Source organism: Trichinella spiralis, assembly GCF_000181795.1.
Source record: "Trichinella spiralis strain ISS 195 chromosome Unknown Scfld2, whole genome shotgun sequence".
NCBI lineage: Eukaryota > Metazoa > Nematoda > Enoplea > Trichinellida > Trichinellidae > Trichinella > Trichinella spiralis.
Genome location: NW_003526941.1, coordinates 6,806,814 through 6,829,851, shown reverse-complemented (window position 1 = coordinate 6,829,851; position 23,038 = coordinate 6,806,814). Strand labels below are relative to the sequence as shown.

At 35.2% G+C, this 23,038-nt stretch overlaps 4 protein-coding genes across 4 annotated transcripts; 3 read left to right on the top strand and 1 right to left on the bottom strand.

Annotated features, from left to right (window-relative positions):
* The first annotated feature begins 30 nt into the window (after positions 1 to 30).
* Tsp_06112 (adenylosuccinate lyase) lies at positions 31 to 3,513 on the top strand. Its single transcript, XM_003380356.1, has 12 exons — positions 31 to 38; positions 216 to 235; positions 439 to 587; positions 671 to 877; positions 1,189 to 1,278; positions 1,416 to 1,641; positions 1,704 to 1,851; positions 1,904 to 2,084; positions 2,219 to 2,398; positions 2,465 to 2,545; positions 3,274 to 3,375; positions 3,475 to 3,513. The coding sequence occupies exons 1-12, from the start codon at positions 31 to 33 to the stop codon at positions 3,511 to 3,513; spliced, it is 1,431 nt and encodes a 476-aa protein (XP_003380404.1).
* Positions 3,514 to 3,629: 116 nt separating this feature from the next.
* On the top strand, positions 3,630 to 10,719 carry Tsp_06113 (FK506-binding protein 4). The gene is made up of 10 exons (XM_003380355.1): positions 3,630 to 3,925; positions 5,201 to 5,468; positions 5,665 to 5,942; positions 6,058 to 6,472; positions 6,535 to 7,284; positions 8,721 to 9,033; positions 9,133 to 9,275; positions 9,694 to 10,146; positions 10,240 to 10,479; positions 10,540 to 10,719. The coding sequence occupies exons 1-10, from the start codon at positions 3,630 to 3,632 to the stop codon at positions 10,717 to 10,719; spliced, it is 3,336 nt and encodes a 1,111-aa protein (XP_003380403.1).
* Positions 10,720 to 15,561: 4,842 nt separating this feature from the next.
* Positions 15,562 to 16,769, bottom strand: Tsp_06114 (dehydrogenase complex E2 component, dihydrolipamide acetyltransferase). Its single transcript, XM_003380354.1, has 2 exons — positions 16,736 to 16,769; positions 15,562 to 15,920 (listed from the first exon to the last, which is right to left on the bottom strand). Exons 1-2 carry the CDS (start codon positions 16,767 to 16,769, stop codon positions 15,562 to 15,564), a joined length of 393 nt encoding a protein of 130 aa, XP_003380402.1.
* Positions 16,770 to 17,654: 885 nt separating this feature from the next.
* Tsp_06115 (muscarinic acetylcholine receptor gar-3) lies at positions 17,655 to 19,802 on the top strand. The gene has a single exon (XM_003380353.1). The coding sequence runs from the start codon at positions 17,655 to 17,657 to the stop codon at positions 19,800 to 19,802; it is 2,148 nt and encodes a 715-aa protein (XP_003380401.1).
* The last annotated feature ends 3,236 nt before the right edge of the window (positions 19,803 to 23,038 follow it).

The following is a 23,038-nucleotide window of genomic DNA, read 5'->3' as shown; positions in this document are numbered from 1 at the left end:
ATTTTTTTGCAAAAATTAGTTTAATATTAAATGTTAAAGTAAATTTATCGTAAATTTTAATTTTTGAAAATAAAAAACATGTTTTTTAATGTTACATACACACAAATCTTAACATTGCTCATAAAATATATTTGAATATGCTTGATAATCATATTTACTGTAGACTGTTGTACTATTTCACCATACAGTTTATACAAGTGTGATTCATTTATTAGTACATGTACGTATATTTTCGGTTAATTTTGTTATGTTAAAGTTAATTATATGTCAGAGTGAAATAATAATAAAAAATTTTAATCTGTGTAAACTGTTCTTTATTGTAAAATTCTTTTGTGAATACTGCTATTTTTGTGTAACCTAGGATTGCAAATCTAACCTATATGTTTTAATGTGTTTTGCAATATTTAATCAATATGAGTAAAGATTTTCTTTTTATAGTCTTCAAAATGGAAACAAATGTCCATGAAACTTACCAGTCAGTTTTGAGTGGTCGCTACGCTAGCAAGCAGATGCAAACTTTGTTTTCAGATGAACACAAAATTGCTAGATGGCGAAAGTTGTGGATATGGCTAGCCCAAGCTGAAATGGTACATTTTTTGAAATAAATTTTATTTTAATTCATCATTTCAGCCTATATATTAGTCGAGTTTGTTTGGGTTAATTTTTACAGGAACTTGGACTGCCCATGATTCACCCAGAGCAAATCGATGATATGCAAGCTCACATAAACGATATTGACTGGTCGATGATTAAAACGTTCGAGAAGCAGTTACGCCATGACGTTATGGCACACGTTCATGCCTTTGAGTTGGCTGCACCGAAAGCCAAAGGCATTGTGCATTTAGGAGCTACTTCTGCTTACGTGCAAGATAATGCAGTAATTACACGTTTGTTAACATGATAAATGATAAATTTACTTTTATTTTCTTTCATCTGAATATACTTTTTGCATGTATGTAAGTCTGAAAACGTGTTCTTTTAAGGATATTTTAATTATGCGTGATGGTTTGCAGTTGATTTTGGAAAAAACTGCCACGTGTTTGCATGTTCTCAGTAATTTTGCCATTCTTCACAAATCTTTGCCGACCATAGGTCGAACACATTATCAGTGAGTGTAGAAATATTTTATTCATTGTTTTTATGTGTATGATTTCTTTTTTCTGTTTGTTTTTTGATACACATTTATAGACCAGCTTCATTGACTACAGTGGGCAAACGGGCCGTCCAATGGGCCCAGGATTTGCTTATCGCTTTTCAACATGTCAATTTTTCCAAATCGTCATTGTTGTTTCGAGGGGCAAAAGGTGCCACGGGCACACAGAATTCTTTTCTCACATTATTTGGAAATGACATGAACAAAGTGAGCAGTTTTTGAAGTTGAAAAACAACTGTCTGTTCATTTAAATAATATTCAGGTTAGAAAGCTCGACAGACGTATTTGCGAGCTTGCGGGTTTTTTCGATTCAGAAACTGAAAAAGGCTGCTTCACAATAACGGGACAAACTTACAGTCGAATGCAAGATTGTTCAGTGATCTGTTCGTTGGCAATGCTTGGTGCTGCTGTGCACAAAATATGCATGGATATAAGAATGTTGCAATGTTTTGATGAACTTATGGAACCTTTTGAAAGCAGTCAAGTTGGTTAGAAAGAAAATTTATTTTTTATTACGTTTTTTTTCTTAATTATCGACAATGATGATTAGGTTCATCGGCCATGCCTTACAAAAGAAATCCAATGAGAAGTGAACGTTGTTGTGGTTTAGCTCGTTTTTTGATAAATATGCCTCCGAATGCTTTTCATACAGAGGCAATACATGGCTTTGAACGTACCTTGGATGATTCTTCGAATCGGTACTTTATTTTAATTCTATTTCATTGGAATGAATGGAAATTTGTTTTTCAGAAGATTAGTTTTGCCAGAATCTTTTTTGACGGCGGATGCTCTACTGCTGACATTTCAAAACATTCTTGAAGGTTTGCGAGTTAATCATGCAGCAATAGCTCGGCATGTTGATCACGAGATGCCATTTTTGGTATTGGAAGCCATTTTAATGCATATGACATTGCGTGGAGCAGATCGTCAAGTAATATATTTTCTGTTTTTGACTTTTAATAACTCTTGTAATATATTACTATTACTTATTTTGTTTTTTTTGTGATTGCTTATTTTTTTAATTATATTTTTTTATTAATTGAAATTTTTATTTCGCATTTCCAGGTTGCGCATGAAAAAATTCGATTGTTAGCTTTGAAAGCGCATGCGATACGCGAACAATCTGGCGAATATGGAAGTGAAATGTTGCAATTACTGAAAGGGGATTGCTTTTTCGAGCCTGTTTGGCCATTTCTCAGCGATTTGCTTCTTCCCGAGAGGCACATTGGTTTATCACCTATGCAAGTAATTGAAATTGAATTTATTGTACAATTTTTCTTTTTTTTTCTATAACTTTCATTAATCATTTAGGTGGAAGAATTTTGTTCCAGACAACTTTTCCCCATAATTCAGCCATACAAGTCCAAGTTGTTATCGCCATCAATATTAGAAGTTTGAAAATTTGCATTGAAAAAAAAATTTTTCAAAATTTAATATGATTAAATGTACGCTTTATTAACTTGAAATCACTCTATTCTTAGTTATGTTTGTGGAATAATTCTCATAAATGTTACAAGAAAGTTACGTTATAATGAAAATTTTGTTTACATTTTGTATTCGTTCTCTGTGTATCTGAACAGAGATCGATTATATAACCGATAATCCGATTAATAAATTGCGTTTTTAGAAAATAGCCTGTGCGTTTTGTGCGCTGATTGAAAAATTTGCATATTTGTATCATTTCATCTAGTCCGATTGATACAGTTCGATTTGTTTCTTTTATTTCTTGTATTTCCGTATTTGTTCTTGTATTGACGAACGGAAATTTAGCTGGAAAATTTTATTCATTAATTATAGCTGATCATGATTTTATCATTTCTTGTGATTATTGGCTTGAAAGTTTTGCTTGCCTAAAGTGAAATAAAATTAACGTCGTATAGAAATAATGGTGAAAAAACAATTTTCAACCAGGATCTGTTCAGTGTGTAAAAATTGAACAGTTCAGAGGTGAATGTTGTGTAGCTTGGTTAATTTTTGTTCCAATCGACGAATTTATTTATCAGCTTGTTTAGAAAGTGAAATTTGAAATTGCAAATGATGATGAATCAGTCGTGCTATTTATTAAACAATGACTAAATGATTGTAAACAAACTGAAAGCTTTGTATGGTTGAATGTCCAGTTGTGCAAAAAATGTGAGTGCTGTATTGTTGATAATGCTAAGCAAGCAACCATTTGGTTACAAGCAAAGTTGAAAGGTGATTATGTGACAACGTACAAAATTGTAAAATGAATTTTTTTCGTTCTTTTTAATATTAGCATTTATAAATAAAATTAAAATTTTAAAAATTTAAATTTAAAAATAAATTTGTTTCCATTTTAGTCGGCATGCAATAAATTAACATTGACGCTTGCATTCTAATTTACTGTATCACAAAGTTTGATGAACTGCAACGGCATTTGAGCGGCCTGCTGTTCAGCGGTGCACTTTACCGGGTGTAGTCGATTCGAGTGGAAATTGAGATGTCCAAGACGAAAATGACCGTCACATCTCAGGCGGACATACTCTGCGCCGATTGTTCAGCTCCAGGACCGTCTTGGGCTTCGGTCAATCGTGGTGTGTTCATTTGCACGGAATGTTGTTCAGTTCATCGTACCCTTGGCAGGCATTTTTCACAAGTCCGTTCTCTGACCAAAAGTTACTGGCATTCGCATCAACTGGAACTGGTCAGAACGCTTCACGCAAACGGAGCCAACAACATCTGGGAACATCATCTTCTGAATCCTCTTACCGGCGCTTCGGCATCCAAAGTATCCCGAAAACCGAAACCGAAGTATGTTTTTCATTTTCATGTTCTTTTCCATTTCTCCATTTTCAAATTCTGCAATTTCCCATTTTTCCATTAATTAAAAAGCACTACATTTTGTATTTAATTCAATTTTATTTTATTTTTTTACTTCCTCTCTCACTCATTTTTTTGAATTCATCACAATGATGAGTAAGCGGAAAATAATTCGCGAGTGCTGAAGCATTGTTGTTGCTGTTTGATTACGCAATAACTTGTGTTCGCTTAGTGAGAACAACAATTTTCATTATTACTGCGTGTGATTTGTTTGTTTTGTTTGCTTGTCTCTGATGAATTGCAGTGAAAATGAAAAATGATCATTTTGAAAATTCATCATAAACTCAAATTTCAATTTGATTTCAATTCTATACATCGTCAGTAGTAAGTTTTTGCTTCAAAAAACAGTTGTGTTTAATCCTATTTCAGTTATTGATTTTTTAATTTATTTTTCGAAATTCTATTTTTCTAATGTATCATGATATGCAAATTTGAGTTCAGGAATTGAGAGCGTCGAAGAAAGTTTGCTTAGTTGTGACTTTTTGCGCATTTGTATAAGTTAAAAGTATTTTTTGCTTTCGAAATTGTTTCATTTCAATTTCAACTAACATCGAATACTGATAATATGAAATGAATCCACATAACTACCAGTCATCTTAAAACTTTTAATTTAAATATTCTAAAGAAATCCGTATTAGTGCCCACTGCTTTTAAAGGTTGGGCATTTGTTGTTAGTTGAAAATTTTGGCGAATTAAAAGTGTGTGAAAGAGCTTTTAAGTTTGTAGATAAAAAGGTTTTGCTTTATTTGCGTTCGGTAAAACTACTTTATTGTAGCCGCTTTATGGTTTTCGAATGTTATAGATGTTTCAACTATTTTGTACACCGTGTTTCATTAGTTTTATTTACAATTTGAATCGTTTTCAATTTTTTAATTATTATTATACTGTAAATAGTGATTTCCTTTTTTAATTTTACTTTGAATATACCACTTTAGGCTGTTTCTCGTCACAAACATTAGCTTTAATTTAATCATCACACATAGCACTACTGTACATATTGATGAGCAGGAATGAATATGTTTATGAGTATCATTGATGAAATAATATTGCTTTGAAAAAAAATTATTGACCATTATAATAACTGTCATATATTGTTAATTTCAGTAGATCGATGCGATGAATAGTTTTTAGTTTTTTGTATCATTGCAATTAGTTTTTGTTTTCAATAACAATTCAATCTAATTCTAACGGAAAGTGGTATTGCAGAGATCCGTTGTATCCGGTGAAGGCAGAGTTTATTCGTGCAAAGTATCAAGATTTGGCATTTTCTTTGAGGCGGTCGAAAGATGAAACGATGCCAATGGATTTGCAATTGGATGATCTGAATCGTCAACTTAATTCATGTGTCAGAACAAATCACGTTGAGACTACTCTTCGGCTTTTAGTTTTGGGCGCAGATCCGAGCGGTTTTATGGATCCAGATTCTGGTGCCACGCCCGTACACGTCGCTGCCCGCGAAGGTCAGTCGTTGCAGGTACACATGCTTTGTTTCGTGAGCTTTCTGATGTATTGTTTTTCAGTTTACTTTTGCAATTCCTGAAATAGTTTGATATGAAATATTATTAATTTTTCAATAGGTTAACGAATACATATTTTTATATTTTATTTATTAGGTTGAACTGTTGTTCTTGTATGGCGCTGATCCGGCGCAACCGAATTTCGACGGCCAGACACCGTCAGCGTTGGCCGAAGCAGCTGGGCACGCTGAGTTGGCGAGGCGTTTGGAAGAACTGGAATATGAGGCCACTGACCGACTGAGCTTTTACCTCTGCGGTCGTATGCCTGATCATCAGACTGGAATGCATTTTTTGATTCCTGAAGTAGCCACTGGTCAGCTGGAGCAGAATCGGGCAGTAAAGCTGAGGCTACAACGTCTCACCGATCGTGCTTTGGAAAAATTAGTTCAGGACGTTTACGATGAAACAGACAGGAGAGAGACCGATTCAGCGTGGTAAATTTTTTTTTGTTAATGTTTTCTTTTAATAATATTTATTAATTCGTTATTGAACACTACTGACGGTAATGTTGTTAAGGGCCGCCTGCGCGAAAATGGATCAATCCAGCGAACGTTACGTTGTACCGTTTTTACCAGTCAACGCGGATTTGGCGGCTCCGCGGAACCAGAGGCGGCAAAAATTGGCCAAATTCAACGGCCGAGAATTCACTGGACTTCAGATTATGTTGCTCAACGAATGCAAGCGGCGACTGCAAAACCGACCGGATGTTGTTTTGTCGGACCCGACGTCCGGATCAGAAAATAAAAAATTGGAATGCGAGCCGCTTTTGTCCGTCACTAGCGTTCCAAATTCTGCCGACGGTCCAGTGTACGATGAAGTGCCGCTCGAAAGCGCTGAAATGTTAGCCGACGTCCAAGCTGGTGGTGGGGCGGACGATTTTCGCACTTTGAGACGCTGTTTGGCTACGATGAATCGCAAGTTTGATGAATTGAGCTTGCAAAATAAACTTTTCCAAGCGGAGGTATCAGGATGTTTGTTTGTTTTTGTTAAAAAATGCATATATTTGCTTTTTGTTTTTTCAAGATTTTGTATTTGAAAAAATCTTATGAACAACTGTCAGAAGAGTTGAAGTCGTTGAAAACTACAGAGCAGTGCTACAATGCTGAAAGCAACGTACCGTTTACGACGGGTCGCATGGGCCCCGCAGCATCGCGTGGTTTCGAACCGTTGAACAGTGGTCAGTTGTCCACCAATGCTGGTGGTCAGCATTATTATTGGCGTCATCGACAAACGGCGCCGAAGGCGACGAGTCGGTCAGCTTCGATGTTTCTCGGCGATCGAACGACCGCGTTGAACGGTCGTCTGGCCGGCATGTTGACCACCGCCCATCGGTCTTCGTTGGAATTGCCCGTTGGAACGACAACCGCTTCGAGTGTTGTAGTCTGCGGCGCTGGTGCCAGTGGAACGCTTGGCGTCGAAGAAGGCGACGACGACGACGGTGGGCAGTTTCCTTCGAATTTGGTTTTTCTGACCGAATCGCTGACCAAAGAAATCCACCACATTCTGGCCGCCGCCCAAGCTCAGCAGCATCATCGTTTCGCGCCTTTGGTCGTGCGCGTGCAAAGCATCGTCGACAATATGGTGAACAGCGTGCCGCCGAGACTGCGCAAAGGGACCATGGCTCAGTCGTTGGATGCCATAGTCGACGCTTGCCTGATGCTTACTGTACACTGTGCCGGAAGTCCAGGCGAACAAGATCCAACCGAAGAACAGTTCAGCATGAACATTGTCAAAGCATCATACGAGGTAGCTAAGGCGGCCAAACAGTTGATGGTCAGTATGTAAATTTTGTCTGGACAATCAGTTTTTTCTTTTTTTCATTTCATTTATCATGTCAAAAAAAACTGCCTTCAAAATTCGTCACCACCACGGGTCCAACTGTGGTAGAAATTGTTCACCTGTTGTTCTATTCTACGTTGATTAAGTGACATTTTTCATTTGATTCACCCACCGCATTTTGTTAAAGTGTTTTTTTTCTCCATTTCCAAACTATTATCCAGTGTGATATTTGGGTTTCTCTTATTTTAATTAAAAATTAACCATTTTTCTCCATTGAATTTGTTTCTGTTGGAACAAAATTTCAAAGCACAGCGATACTGTGTATATCAATTATTGAACATTACGTTCACGATAAAATTATGTTTGTTGGAAATTTTTTGTTTTCACATTTCCAGTTAGTTGTTGATAAATAATCGAAATCAGAATTAAACAATCGCTCGATCACGAAACAGTGTTGAAAAAAATTTTTTCCAATCTGTACGTATATGGATGGATCAATTTTTATCAACCAACTTGATCTGTCAGGTTTTACAGTCTGAACTCGACAAAGTCAAAAACAAAACTCGTAATAAGATTTATTATTTAATCGCTATTTGTTCTATGGAATTAACAACTTGAAAATTAAAATTATTAATTTGCAACTTTTTTATATCACGTCATTCAGATTCTAGTTTAGATTAAATAAAAAAAACGATACTATTTTGTTCTTCTTCAGACTGTCATGCATAATAATACATGTACGTGATAAAATCTTTTGTATACTGTATCCGCCCCTCTTTATAAATTAGACGTATCAACGCCCCTGAATGCAGATATATATTGTGCAGATATTGATAAAGTGATGCAGTAGAAAGAAAGATGTTCAGCTAGTGTGAAGCTACGGCGTAAAACGATGCCACAGACGCAAATAATCATGGCGACTTGATCGCGAGGCGAGTTGATCGCGCGGAGAATTAATCGTGCGGCGAGTTGATCGCGCGGCGAGTTGATCACGTGCCAAGTTGATCGACGCAGCGAGTTGAACTAGGGCTTATATTTCCATATATAGGTGTCTACTTTTAGCTATTTTATGGTAAATGATTTTCAGGTGCAAAATAAAAGATTTCACAGAAAATATGCAGAGATTGAACAAAAATGAATTTAAAAGTTTTTTTTTATCGTAAAGTTCTTTTATTTTCATTTATGTACAATGTGAAACAATGATGTCCAATTTCATCCTACAAGTTTAATCGTTTTGAAGATTTGTATCTTAAATGTGACAAAAATGGTCATCAGTAGTGGCTTGTGGAAGATGATTAAAATATAATTCGGTAAAATGAAACGCATTTCTAAACTAATTCGCAGTGTTTATTTTGTAACGTCACTACAGTAAGACAATTTCGGTTTTCAGGTTGTGCGTAGAAATTTCTAGAAAGTTTCAACCGTTTCAGTACGCGTTGTACGTAATCAGTGTTAGTCAGAGCAGTTGTGCTTGCGCAGGTCGGTTGATCGTTTCTCATAGCGTGCGTGCAATGTCAGAATCAGCAAACAGTACCGAAATGAAAAATGACTCTTCTGCTGAAGATCTTACTCCAGATCACGATGGAGGCGTAATGAAAGAAATAATCAAACATGGAGTTGGATCATTTCATCCTTCGAAAGGAAATATGGTTTTCGTTCACTATGTTGGTACTCTTACCGATGGTACAAAGTTTGACTCAAGCCGTGATCGTGGGAAAGAATTTTCGTTCAATGTAGGACGAGGTGAGATTGGAATGTGATTGTTAATTAGAGTTGTAGTAAATTTAATATTGAATAGAATATTGAAGCATATTGATTACATGAAAATGATTTCTCTTTCAGAGCAAGTTATCAAAGCTTGGGATATAGCTGTACCTACAATGAAACAAGGCGAAATTTGCAAAATAACATGCAGTCCTAAGTACGCTTATGGCGAAGCTGGGGCACCACCGAAAATTCCAGAGAATGCGACACTTATTTTTGAGGTTGATTATATTATTTTCTGATTTGTCAGTTTTATTTTTAAAATAACGATTTTAATGAAAATGAGCTTGAAAAATTATTCACAGTTAAGAATGTTCTTCTTTTTTGATATTATGCTATAGGTAGATTAGTTTAGAAGGTAAAATTTACATTTGTTGGTAATAACCCAACGAACTTAATATAGTTGTGCAATTTAATTACTGGCATATGAGATAGACTGTCGTTGTCATAAGTGTAATTTTTATTGAGAATTTCTACGTGATAGTAATTTAAGGCTTCTAACGTCAGTGCAGTGTTAGTTTCGAAAAGATATTGAATGATTTAGTTTTGTAATTTTTGTGTTCTGATCTTCAGGTTCGTGTTTATTACAGTAAACGTAATTTTAAATTTTTTAAATTATTTATTTTGATTTATTAACAGATTGAACTGCTGCGATGGGAAGGCGAAGATATCAGTCCTTCGAGGGATAAAACTATTTTACGAAGTGTTCAAGTGGCCGGCGAAAAACGTGGCATGCCGAAAGATGAGAGTGTTGTTGATATTCATATTGTTGGCATTTATAAAGGCCAATTGTTTTTGGAGAAGGACATTTCTTATACTCTTGGTGAATGTGAAGATCAGGATTTGCCGAGTGGTGTTGATGAAGCGTTGCGACATTTTTCCAAAGGCGAAAAAAGCATGGTTACATTGAAGGAAAATTGGGGATATGGTGCATCAGGAATGCCAGCGTTTAACATTCCGCCCAATGCCGATGTGGAATTTATGATAACGTTGAACTCGTTTACTACTGTTAAAGAAGCTTGGTCAATGAGTGATGCTGAAATGTTGGAGCATGCGGAAAATCTTAAAGAAAAAGGTTCAGCATTTTTAAAGGTATTTTGCATTTATTTTCAGTAACAAATGCGCGAAAACTTGTACGCGTTTATAAATGATTAATTTATGTTATGTTTTGTTTTGTTTCTGAAGGATGGAAAAGTGAAAATGGCAATTCACAAGTACAATTTGGTTAAAAATATGCTTGAACAAAATACCGCAGTCGAAGAAGACGCCTTGAAAGAGAAACGTATGAATTTGATCAAGGCTGTTTTCCTGAACCTGGCACTTGCATACTTGAAAGAAGACGACAATTTGCAGGCATTACACTCTTGCAATAAAGTTTTGACGCATGACCCGTCCAATGTTAAAGCACTATACCGACGTGGACAGGTGATATCAGAAGATTCGTTTATATTATACATTTTCATGGAAATTTTGAAATGTATATAGGCACATCAGAATCGGCGCGATTATGAAGATGCAATGGCAGATTTTGAAAAAGTAATCTCTTTGGAGCCTAAAAATGCGGCTGCATTGGCGAATATTGCATTTTGTAAGAAACAGTTGCAAAACGAACGGCAACGTCAAAGAAATCTATACGCGAACATGCTCTCTATTTCGAAAGCATAATTTAATATTCCTTATTCTAATGTAAGTTCTTTTTTTTCTAAAAATACATTAATTGCTTTGTATGTAAATACGAATAATTTTATATATGTAATAAAAAAAATGTCTACATTTAAGGTACGTTCAAAATTCAATTCTTCAATCGAAAATGGGATACCGCCGAAGTCATTAAAAAATTGTTGTGTGAGTTAGCGAACAGTGTGCTTTCTGGTTTAATTAACGCCATTAGACTAGTAAATATATACATATATTTGATAACTAAATTTGTGTGGGTCAATAAAGTATTTGACGGTACAAATAAAGGAATTATTTTCAATGATGTAATTAAATTTTTGACGGTATTTTCATGATAATTTTTGGAAATACTGTCCAGTAGCTGCAGCAGCAGTGTTTGAGATGATGAAACACAAGCAGTTTGGTTGCGACGACTGTTTGTTGTTGTTGTTTACTTTGAAAATACGCTTCCAAGACAAGCCGCCATAATATGGTCGATTAGGCGATAAAAGCATTCAATAAAAGCAAGTACGTGTTTGTTGTTATTGTTGGTAATGGTTTTAAATTATGTGAATTCTGTTTGAAGAGGAAGAAGAAGCAGAAAAAAAAGTACAAAATGCATTTATTGGAATTAATTTAAAAAATTTTGTAAATTGTCAATCAGCCAGAATTTTTGTCATCTAAAAAGAGACATTTGTCTTGATGGTTAATTTTTTTAATTTGTTCAAAGATTAGAATTTTAATGAGGCGTGAAATTTGATGGGGGCAATTGACTTGGATAATATTTTTTAAACGTTCCAACATCACTTTCAATTATCGGCGTCGTCTTGATTTCACGCTCGGCGGTTTGTCAATCAGAGAGAAAAGATGGCTGCAAGGTTGTTGTGATAGTGCTTTTTCTCTTTTGTTTCATATTCGAGCCTACGGCAAATTTAAGCAAAATCTGAATCGCTCGCTGCTGCATCTTGCCTTCTTTTTTTATATCTCTTCAAATCTACCAATAAATATTGATGGTTTCGAGCTGTTTGTTCATCTAATTCTCTTTGCAGTGGTTCTTCAGGCAAATTTTTTTTTAATAATAATTTATTCCACACAAATTATCATTTTAATTATTGTTTTTATCCATTGTTTTCAATGGACAATCAATTTGGTTTAATTTTCCAATGTTCTCCACAACACAACCACAGTGAAAGTGAAAGTGTATTTGTTTATTTACTGCAAAACGCGCGTTAACTGTCCTTAATGACTATTATTTTCATTTTTGACGAGACATTTATTTTTTGATTTCAAAATGAAATGAAATCAGCTAAATTAATCATTGGGTTGTTAATTCATGTAAATTTTTTACACATTGTTTTATTGTGTTCTAGTTAAAAAAATTAATACTTACTTATTATTAAAAAATGGTTTTTTTTAAGATTTTACAATATTTCTTTTTTTTTTGAATTTTACAGTTTTTGAAAATTCAAGCTTGTCCAATTAATTAGTTGAATATTGTTGTTGTCTTTTTATTAACCCAATTAATTGACAAGAAAGAAATGGAAAATGGAATTCATTTATAAATCAATGCGTTCATTATTCAAATTTTGAATCAATCGGTGATTTTGGTGTTCGAGGAGGCGTTGATGCAAATGTTATGTCAACAAACGAATATAACATTATTATTATTATTATTCATATGTTTGCTTTTATATTAAAGACGACCAGTAAAGGAAGAGGACGAGTTTGAACAGTAGAAATAGAATCGATTGATTATTTAGGCAAATTTTTGATATCAAATTGTGATACATTTTCGTTAGTTGCTCTCTAATTTGACGGTTGACGGGGCGATCGTTGTTCATTCTAGAAGATGCATCAGTGAACTGTTCTCTAGTATATGAACAAATATAGAAAAAGTATGATGAATGTATATATTCTTTTTCTTCATTTTATTTTATTTTTGGTTGAATAAAATTTCTTTAAGTTTTAATTTGAAAAAATGAATTATTGTTTATTTGTTGTTGTTGTTGTCATTTGAAAAATGGTGGATGGAGTTTTATTACTGGCCAAATGTCGTTGGCCAATTGTCATCGTCGTCGAAAGAGAAGGAAAAGTATATATTTATATATAGATATGTAGATGCGAAGATCAATGCTATTTGAAAAGCAGACTTTTTGAAGTAGGTCGTCAGATAAGTAAGCGTACAGCGTCCATTAGCGTGATGAGTGGGATTCATCAGCCATGACACGATGTGCTGTGAAGATTGAAAAGCGAATCTTTGTCTTGTCCATTTTTGGTTTGGCTTACGGTCGATCGACGGCATCATTTCGCTTTTGCCACAATTATTCCATTCAACCACCAACCAACTGCCTCCGGTCAGGCGTGGTCAGTCGACTTTTATTTGCGCTTCATTTCAAATTTTAACAAAATACCCATTTTTCCACTACACTTTTCGTTCGAAGAAGAGAATACATTTTAAATCCATCTTTTTTACATTTAAAAATTGGAATGAAAGAAAAAACAATCATCATTCTTCTTCGCATCTTTCATCTATATTAATATTTGTAAGTACATGTAAGTGAACATGAAAACATTAAAAAATTTGTTCCATTTTTAATTTCAATGATAAAATGATCCTTTTTCTCTTCTTTTCTCTCAGCTATTGAATATAGTTTTTTGATAACTGACTGTGATCAACTTTATCATTTTTCTAATAATCATTCTTCATTATTCGTAATATTTAAACGGTTTCAATTTAAAAATGTCATTTTACTCTTTTTTTTCACTAATTTTACATTCAACATTATTATTATTATTATTCGAACATTATCAGTATGTGATTAAATGTCCATTTTATTATTATTTTTTATCTTATATAAACTCTGAATATACGGTAATGGGTTTGGTTTTTGTAAGAATAATGGCTGTTTGTAGTCCCAGTGGTGTGAAGCAATTCTTCTGAGCCTGGCGGTCAATTTTTATATGATCATTCATTTCGACTATTACCGATTGATTCGCAAATCAGCTTTTCCTATTCAACACTGCCGTTCTTCCACTTTTACATTTTAAGATTATCTATTCCAAGTTTTACTTTTCAAAAAAAAAAAAGAATTTATAATTTCACTTTCAATAAATATACACAAATGACCGGAAATTTTGTCATATATAATTTACAATAGTGTTGTGTTACTGTAATTTATTGGATCATGTTGATATTCATGTTTTTTGTTTTGTTTTGTTTTTCAATCTCTACGATTCAAAATGTCGAATGGATGAGATTTTTTCAAGCGTGAAGAAAAATTTTTCATTATTTAGATTAAATATTTGGCCAATGCATTCATCCATTAGTGGTGAAAAAAGTTCTAGCCACGTGGCAATTGGTCTTTTTTACTTTTGTCAGTGAACAATTTTTGACAGCAGAAAAATTAATTGCTTTTTATATAATTTGGTGATGAATTTTTTTTTAATTTCACTTTTATCATTTATTCAACTTTCTTCCTCTCCACGTGACAATATTCGAAACATTCTGGTAAACAGGCGTTGAATATTGTTAATCAGCTTGAATAAATAAATGAATGCAGAGTGAAAAAAAAAGAGAAATGTTTTCACGTATGCAGGTCAATTTTGTCAAATGGTTTAAATGTGTTTTTCATTTCTTCTTCTTCTTCTTTATTCTCTATTGAAACATTTTATGATGAAAACAATTTTTTCTCAAAAAATTTCCCATTATTATACGCTCAATATTTATTCGGTGACCCAACAACAGACGCGGCAAAATTCAAATTATATACTGTTAGTAGTTTCTGTTTTTTTCATTTTAAAAAGTAGCTTTTTTTTCCAACTTGACCTATTTGAGTAGACGTATTGAAAAATGCTTTAGAAATAATTATTTTTCTTTCGATAAAACTTGGCTTGATGTTTGTTTTTATTATTCAATCGGAGCAGAAGGTAACCAATCGGTTTACCGATTCAGCTGCTTAATGCATGCGAAATGTTAATGGATGTTATCATCTGGTGGTCAGTTTTAGAAATTCTTTTTGATAGAAGCAAATTGCCATGCTCAATTATCAAATGGGCTGTTCTGGAGTAATGTTAATTTCAAATAAATAAATAAATAAATGAATAAAAATTCCCCTCCTAAACTGATGACGTTGCATTCATTATGAAATTACCATGTTGTGAGTTGTAAAATAAAATTTTTCGAACAATTAAAATATCATTGTTAATTAGTTGACGTCATGTTTGAAATTATTCACAAGTCCAATTAATTCAATGTGACGAATTTCAAAAACTAAACTTAATTTTTTTGAATTACAGTACGACTTTGTGTTTTGTTTGGGCAATTTGGGATTAAAATTAACAATTAACAATTGAAACAGTGCGCAGTGTTGAAATTTATCAATGGAAGTTTTCATTCATCGAGAATATCCAACTTTTTATCGTCTAATCATGTACAGTCACTGTTAGGTCGAAACATTTGTAATAATTAATTGTGTCGTTGTTTGTTTCAATAAACTTTTTTTTCATCGTTCAATAGTATAAGTGTGAAATTGCCATTAGCTTCTTGTTTTCAACTCAGCTTCAGATGTCACTGAAAACATTCTTTTCAATCCAGTGCAAGAAAAAACACAAACTCAAAAAACAACTTAGTTAATACTTTTATTCACCCACAGTGTAATAATAAATATATACTAGTGTATATTTGAAAAAGATATCAATTGAATAAATAAATCTTCATCATCATCATTTTTAAAATAAACTGTTCATACTAACAATAACTGGCTGATATGAAAAGTAATAGTGATAAATGTGAAATTTAATGAAATAAGTGATCAGTAAGGAATTAATTGTGGGCGAAGTTGGCGGGTCCGTCTATCGCTGAGCTGCTGTCATCAGCTTCAAGCTGGCAGCTCTTTCGGAACCCATTGTAGTCGGCGCAACCGGTGTTGTCACAGCCGGACCACTAGCCACGTTCCCTTCGGTCATCAGCTTCAACGAACCAGCCTGGGCACCGGTCTGTTCGGGTGTAGCATTCGGTGGATTTTCGGCCGGCTTCTTCTCTTCGGCAGTTGGAGCAGGTTCCGGTGGAAGTGGTTCCTGCTTCTCTTCCTTCTTTCCTCCGCATAACATGATCAACAGTACCGTAACCACCAACGCCAAAATGCCGATGAATACGGCCACCATTCCAAAGTGAGCGCTGTTCACAACAGGTTCAAGCAAAGGAGCCATTGCTGAAAAACAAATTCAACATTATCTTCAACAAGCAATGAGAAAGGGAGAGAGAGAGAGAGAGCTAAGCTCGCACTCACCGTCTTGTTCAAACGACCAAGAGAGAATGACTAAAATATCGTTTGCGTCGCACAGTGCAACAACTTTAAACAATTCACCCTCAGACTTTAAAATAACAGTACTCTGCTAATTGAACATGCTCATCAAAAATATAGAAATTTCATCCACAAATTTTAAAATATAATAAATTATTCTATTTTATATAATTTCTTTAAAATTATTTTTTATTATGAATTTGAATGACTTTACAGGAAACAAGTGTCATTTCAAAAAATTCGCTTTTTCTACAGACGAAGTGAACGTACCAACCACCGACTGTGGAATGATTTGTTTTCTTTCGACAAGTATTTGAATTAATTATTACAATTTTTACGTTGTTCAAAAAACACATAAATTCCATTTCAATCGTTCAACTCAACAACCGCGTGACATGAAACAAATATGTCGAAAGTGACCAAAGTGTGAACTGACCAAAATAATTTATACACAAAGTAACTAGTTGGTTGGTTTCGAAGGTTCATGCATAAATGTAGCAATTAAATGCACCGACGTCAGTTGGGATCTGTGTGACATGCTTGTTGAGATTCTGCTCGATTAGCTGCTTATCAGGAACGATTATTTTGACGTTCAATGCGATTTGGAATTTTTCCCTCAAGCATACGTCATTTTTCTCGCCGAAACACGTTCACTGTTCACATGTGGTAACATGTGGCTCATCTGGTCTTCCTTCAATATCCTCTACCGATTCTCCACTTACCGCTGGCTGATTTTATTCTAATTGTGCTTTGCATTTTTTACTCCGATGATGATCGCTATCATCAGTACGAACCACTAGTTTTTTGGCGATTCTTGTTTACCACCTAATACTATGGTCAGTCGGCTGTGTTGTCGGTGAATTGTAATATTTTATTATTTATTTTTGATTTATTTTCGATCACTGTTGTAACAAACGGTTTAAATATACTCCAGTAATAATAATACTTATTATTATACTTTGTTCACTACGTTGACACTGTTCGGTCGGATTTAACATTTGCTGCTAATGAGGGTGTGGTTTTTTTTTATTTTTCAAATATCCGAGTTATACTGATCAGTGCATGGTGAAAATATTTCAAACTTTCAGCGTGAAATTTATTTTTTTTTCAATATTTTTTAAATTAACATTGGCTGAAATTGTTTCGAATTTTGTTTTGTTTTTCTACAGAAATGCAGGTTCATTGAAGGTCTCGTCTGAATTGATGCGATTTTTATTTATTTACAAAGTCGATTCAAATTCTGAGACAAACAAGACCGAATTAATTCGACTTTTTCAGAAAATTTCCACATTTTCCATTCGAATAAAATGTCATATGAACGGGCACGTGATTGTGATTTTTCAAATTTCAATTTGTAATTACGTTGATCTTCATAATGGCCATTTTCATACTGTAATTTTTTTTCCAATATGAAAGTATAAAAATAAAATCGCATTTTATTTTACAGAAATTTCAGCTTTTGTAAAGTTTGGTTCAATGTTCAATGGCTGGTTGTTGTTTTGAATGTTGGATCGTTTTTTCTGCTGTTATTCTTGGTTGAATTTTAATTTTCAAATGACAGACGAGTAAGTTGTACATTTTGAAAAACTGACAATTCCGTGCAGCCGTGAGTAGTGTTCAAACTGTTGTAGTTCAGGAGAGATGTTGCGTTTTTTGATTAGTGTATTGGATGAATTGGAAAAGCTGAGTGATGGGGATGATAATTTGAACGTCACCAGCGTTGTTGACGGTGGTGAAGCGGTTCCAGTCGAGGCTGTGGTTGGAAACAGTACGCAGCTTGCATTTTCGACTTTGCTCGAATCACCACCGCACGGTTTGGCTGCTTTTCTGGCCATTGTTATTGTCGGTTTCGTATTGAGTTTGGTGACCACTGGTGGCAATGTGTTGGTCATCATGTCATTCAAAATGGACAAGCAGTTGCAAACAATAAACAACTACTTTTTATTATCTTTAGCGGTAGCTGATCTGGTCGTCGGCTGCGTTTCAATACCACTGATGACAGTGTACACGGCATCGGGAAGCTGGCCGCTTGGCTATGAAGTGTGCCAGTTGTGGTTGAACATCGATTATCTCGTTTCCAACACGTCGGTGTTGAATTTGCTGTTGATCAGCTTTGACCGTTATCTGTCTGTGACTAGACCGCTGACTTACCGGCCGCGGCGTACGAGAGTCAAAGCGATCGTCATGATCACCAGCACTTTCATCATTTCACTGCTCATTTGGCCGCCTTGGATTATCGCCTGGCCGTATATTGAAGGGAAATTCATCCCCGCCGGCACTTGCATAGTCCAATTCTTGATCACCAATCCGTACGTGACATTAGGCACCGCCTGCGCCGCGTTCTACGTGCCTGTGACAATCATGGTCATTCTCTACGCCCAAGTGTACAACGTGACCAAACGGCGAAGTGAGGAAATCAAAAAATTGCAAGGTTTTCACAAGAAAAGCATGTGCTTCATACGTGGAAACAGGGCGACCGCGCAACTGCAGTTCCACAGTCACCACCGTAATCCTCCGTCTCATCACAGTAATCACAATCATCACCGTCACCATTGTCACCTTCAACTGCAGTCGTCACTTGAACATCCGACGACAGCGCCCGTTCAACTACCGCCGTCTGTAATCATACAAACCAGTGGAATTTGTGAACCGCAGCACCAGCAGCACCAACAGACATCACAAAACGCGCATTACTGTGACCAATCTGTTCCCAAGTCTGCCGCCCCTTCGTCACCACGCCTTGGGAAACGGATACGGTATTTTTTGAAACAATCCAAAAGGGAGTGTCAATTGTCAAAGAACAGTACTCGACGATACAGTCATCCGGAAAATCGTCGACTGTTGAAAATGTCGAGCAGTTATGTTGAAAATGAACGACGATCATTCAATCCACCACCACTTCACCAACCTGTACTGGGCAAAGTGTTCTCAGAAGGGGAACATTGTCAATTGGCATATCCGAGTTTTGCCAACATCTCATCCAGCGGCATGTCTTCTTGCGAAAGTGAAGATGGATTTTCGTTCGGTAAATCTGACGTGCTCGAAATAATGGCTGAATTGGAAAAGCGAAGCGAAGATAACGATGTCGACGACGAGCAGAGTTGCGACGAAGTGGAGGAAATTGTCGGTGAAAGTGCAGAAGTGGATGCGGATATTGGAATTGTCGACGAAACGTTGTCAAAGCACCAACAACTGGACGAACAACACCAGCAACATTTGGACCAAGAACAATTAGAACAACTGGAGCATGAACAGCAGCGGATAATTTTGCCCAAACAGCATCGGTCGTCCACATTTAGCATTAAAACCGAACAGAAGAGCAGCTTGACTGACGGGGTGGGAAGTACCGGCTATCCGGCCAGTCCTAGCCGACCAACGTTGAGTCACATGATTCCATCTTTTTTGACAATGACCATTGGCGGAAGCACAGGCGCTAATATTCGGTCCAAGCTGATGAAGCTGAACCAGAATATTCGGTTCGCGGCCAAACTGCGTCGCAGTGAGTCGAAAGCTGCGAAAATGCTCAGTGTAATTTTGCTGGCATTTATCGTCACCTGGACCCCCTACAATGTAATTGTACTGATCGAAGCGTTTTTTCCTCAGACCGTGCCGTCTTACTTTTTCAAATTGAGCTATTATTTGTGCTATTTGAACAGCACAATCAACCCACTCTGCTATGCCCTTTGCAACCGCGCCTTTCGTCGCACCTACATTCGCATACTGACCAGCCGCTGGTACAAAGAACCAAGACCGAAATTCAAGTTTCACCAAGGCATATTTAGTCGTTAATGTTCAAGCTGGAAGTTTTCAAGCTTACTTTTTTCTTTGTCGGATAAATACGAGAAAAAGTTTGGGAACTTTCTCTCATGTGCTAAGAAACTTGGAAGCAGATGGAAAATTTGTATACACTGTGTATTTTTGTTACAAAATCAAAATAAATCTATTCTGTTCAAATTCGACAAACAATACAAGCGTGCAATTTCAACAATGTTCCAATTTTGCTAGAAATGCTATAATCAAAAAAAAATCACCCACTTCCTGTAAATGTGAACCTGATTTTCAAAACATGCTGTAACAAAGTATAATTCGAAATTTATTTATTATTCCTGTAATTTGCACTGATCGATTTTTTGGCTATTTCAAAATGTCAATTTGCTACTTTGACAGTGTAGCAGTTTTATAATAAAAATAACAGCTCAACATTGGCCACAGCCATGGTATGCCCAAATCAATTAACGCAGTTCAAGAACAGTGATAAATTGTGTGAAGTAGGCGGAATTTGAGACGACAGGTGATTTGATTTCAAAAGAAGTTCCATTATTCCATTGGTAAGTTTGCGCATTTATGCTAATAATCATTTTGTCTTGTCGCTCATGTTTCTTGGCCGTATTCCAGTTCAATGCAATGAAAGTATTGCAATCAGTTATTCGATGGTTCTAAATTTATTTTATTCTTGTAATGGAGAGAAATGTTTATATGTTTGGTAAAGCTGCAATTAAATTTTCCCCTCATACAGATTGCATTAGTTAAGTCAATAAAGCGCTATGAAAAATATACAGCAGTCGTATTTATCAGCAGAAACGAATGAAATAAAAATTTGCATGCGAGGACGTTCGCTTTGTTGACACATTGGTAATAATTTTAGTTTGATGCCGTCCGTGTATGATTGTAGTAGTGCGTTTTGATTGGAAAATTTACTGAAAGCCAACATCAAAGTGCCAAACACTAAATTTGCTTTTTATTCATTATTATTTTTTGGAATAATTTCTGAAAAATAATTTTGCAATCAACATCCAAAGATAATGAACATTAACGATGAGAAGATGACGAATTTAGCAGTAAGTGGCAGTTTCATCACTTTTAAGTCTTAATCACTTAACAATACAATTGAGAATCGATATTGAGCATACTTTTTCAATATATTCTCTATGAAGAATTCTCTATGGCTTTTGCCAGCAAATTTTTCACTTAAAATTAGCTTCATTTAAGCTACTTGCTTTTCTGACATAAGAAAATTTTTAGACATACGTAGGTGGGTTTTGACTATATCAATGTTTTTATTATGGTGTTTTCTGCCAGATAGTTTATATTTTGACTGAATTGGAAATGTCAAGGTCATTTTTGAATTTTCAAATAGTCCTTTCCTTATTGGTAGAATTTAGCAGTGCATTTCTTCTGCTCATATTATGGCTTAGGTTAGACTTTATCTTCAGCCAAAAGTTCAGACGCACTAAAAACCGGTTTTTAACGCTGCATTATGCAAATAAGTATCGCTATAACGCTGCCTTATCATTAGTAAGGGTGCGTTTGTTTGTTTAATTTACGTGGCAATTGGTAGCATCGTTGAACGTTCTCTGAGTTCATTACGGGCGTTAAGTAGCTGCTGAAGTCGGTTTCAGAATTACTGACAAGTATTCTACTTTTCTGCTTGTTATTTTTTCAAAGCTTTGTATATTTATTTCGTAAACGATTCCTTTTTAATTAAATAGCAGTTAATTATTATATTTGTTATAATTCTACTTTGTGATAAAGTGAGGACAGTTTTGATTTAATATCATTATCACAGGTTTAAAGAATGGAACAAATAAAACGTGAAACTTCATCTTTAGAAAGATTCAAAGTTACTTAAGTTTATTATCACATTCTATTATTTTTTCTCAAATTTCGCATAATCATTGACATTTGGTAAATTATATTTTCTATTGATTAACTTTTCAATTATTATAAAGCCTAGGCTTTCCGCGCTGAAGACGCGGGTGAGACTTAGTTGTTTTACCTGCCTCAGATGTGCGGGGAGTTTAGTGCTTTTTTCTTTTTTTCTTTTCAAAATGGTTGATCAAAGTCTGATTGAAATATTCACGAAACAATCAGTTCCTTTAAATTAATGAATGAATTTTGCTAAATATTGCGACATATTATTATCGTGCCAGTGCAACCCCATTTACGTAAGACACTATTTTATACTGCTTTAATTTACGCCATAATATTATTTGTGATAGATAGTGGCTTTGATCTGTAACGTATTCAGGATTTTGTTGTTGTTCAGCAATTATTATAATCTTTGGTGTTGGCTCATTACATTGTTACTATACGTTTTCAAATCATACATGCATTTCTAGGTCAGAAGAGTAACTTTATGCAAATGTGATGGTAAACACTGCCGTTGGCATTCCGCTACGTGCACTGTGTGTTATTCAAATACGGTAGCAATGTTCCTTATATAAATTTCTGTTTATTGAGAGCACTGCACTATAGTATAAATGCTCGCTGCTGAAGGGCGGTCTAATTACTTACTGCGTTGCGTTATTCAGTCATTTTCATGGTTCAGTTCAACAAATACGTTGTGATTGTTCGACTAAAAATATGAAGAAACCACGAACATCTGTTACAAAATGTATGACTCTATGTTTGCTTTATACGTCATCCCTGACAGGTCTGCTGACAGGTATGAAATTTCATATATTTTCTATTTTTCATACAATGTTTTCTTTCTTTCTCTTGGCACACTGCACAAAACATGCGCGCTTTTTAAGCTTTTCGTAGTTGTTTGATTTTAGTCTTTTTGAATGGAAACTAGCGTGTTGTTCTTCAGTAATGATGTTCAACTAATATTCGAGCCTTTATTACGGCCAAGCCAATATATAATAGTACTAATGGTATATTTTGCTATAATTTTCAATCGTCCTTACAAATCCATTTGTAAAGTAGTACTCTGACATAGCAGTTGAACCCCTCCCGCATTATCTTTACTGCCCACTGTAATGTTTATTGCTAAGGTAACATACTTGCCCAGTTGTTTAAAGGAAATGTCTGTCACCGGGATACTGAAGTCGAGCAATCGCACCCCTAAACGCTTGTCACTGCTCAAATCATGCACAAGATTGTTTCAGCATGACATAGGAAACCTGCTGTTAGCTAGAGAACACACTTTTATACTACCACCTGTGATATTTTCACAATATCAGTAACGTTCCCTTCATTTTTGAAATGACTCCTTTAAGTTTTTATTATGTTATTGTACCGCC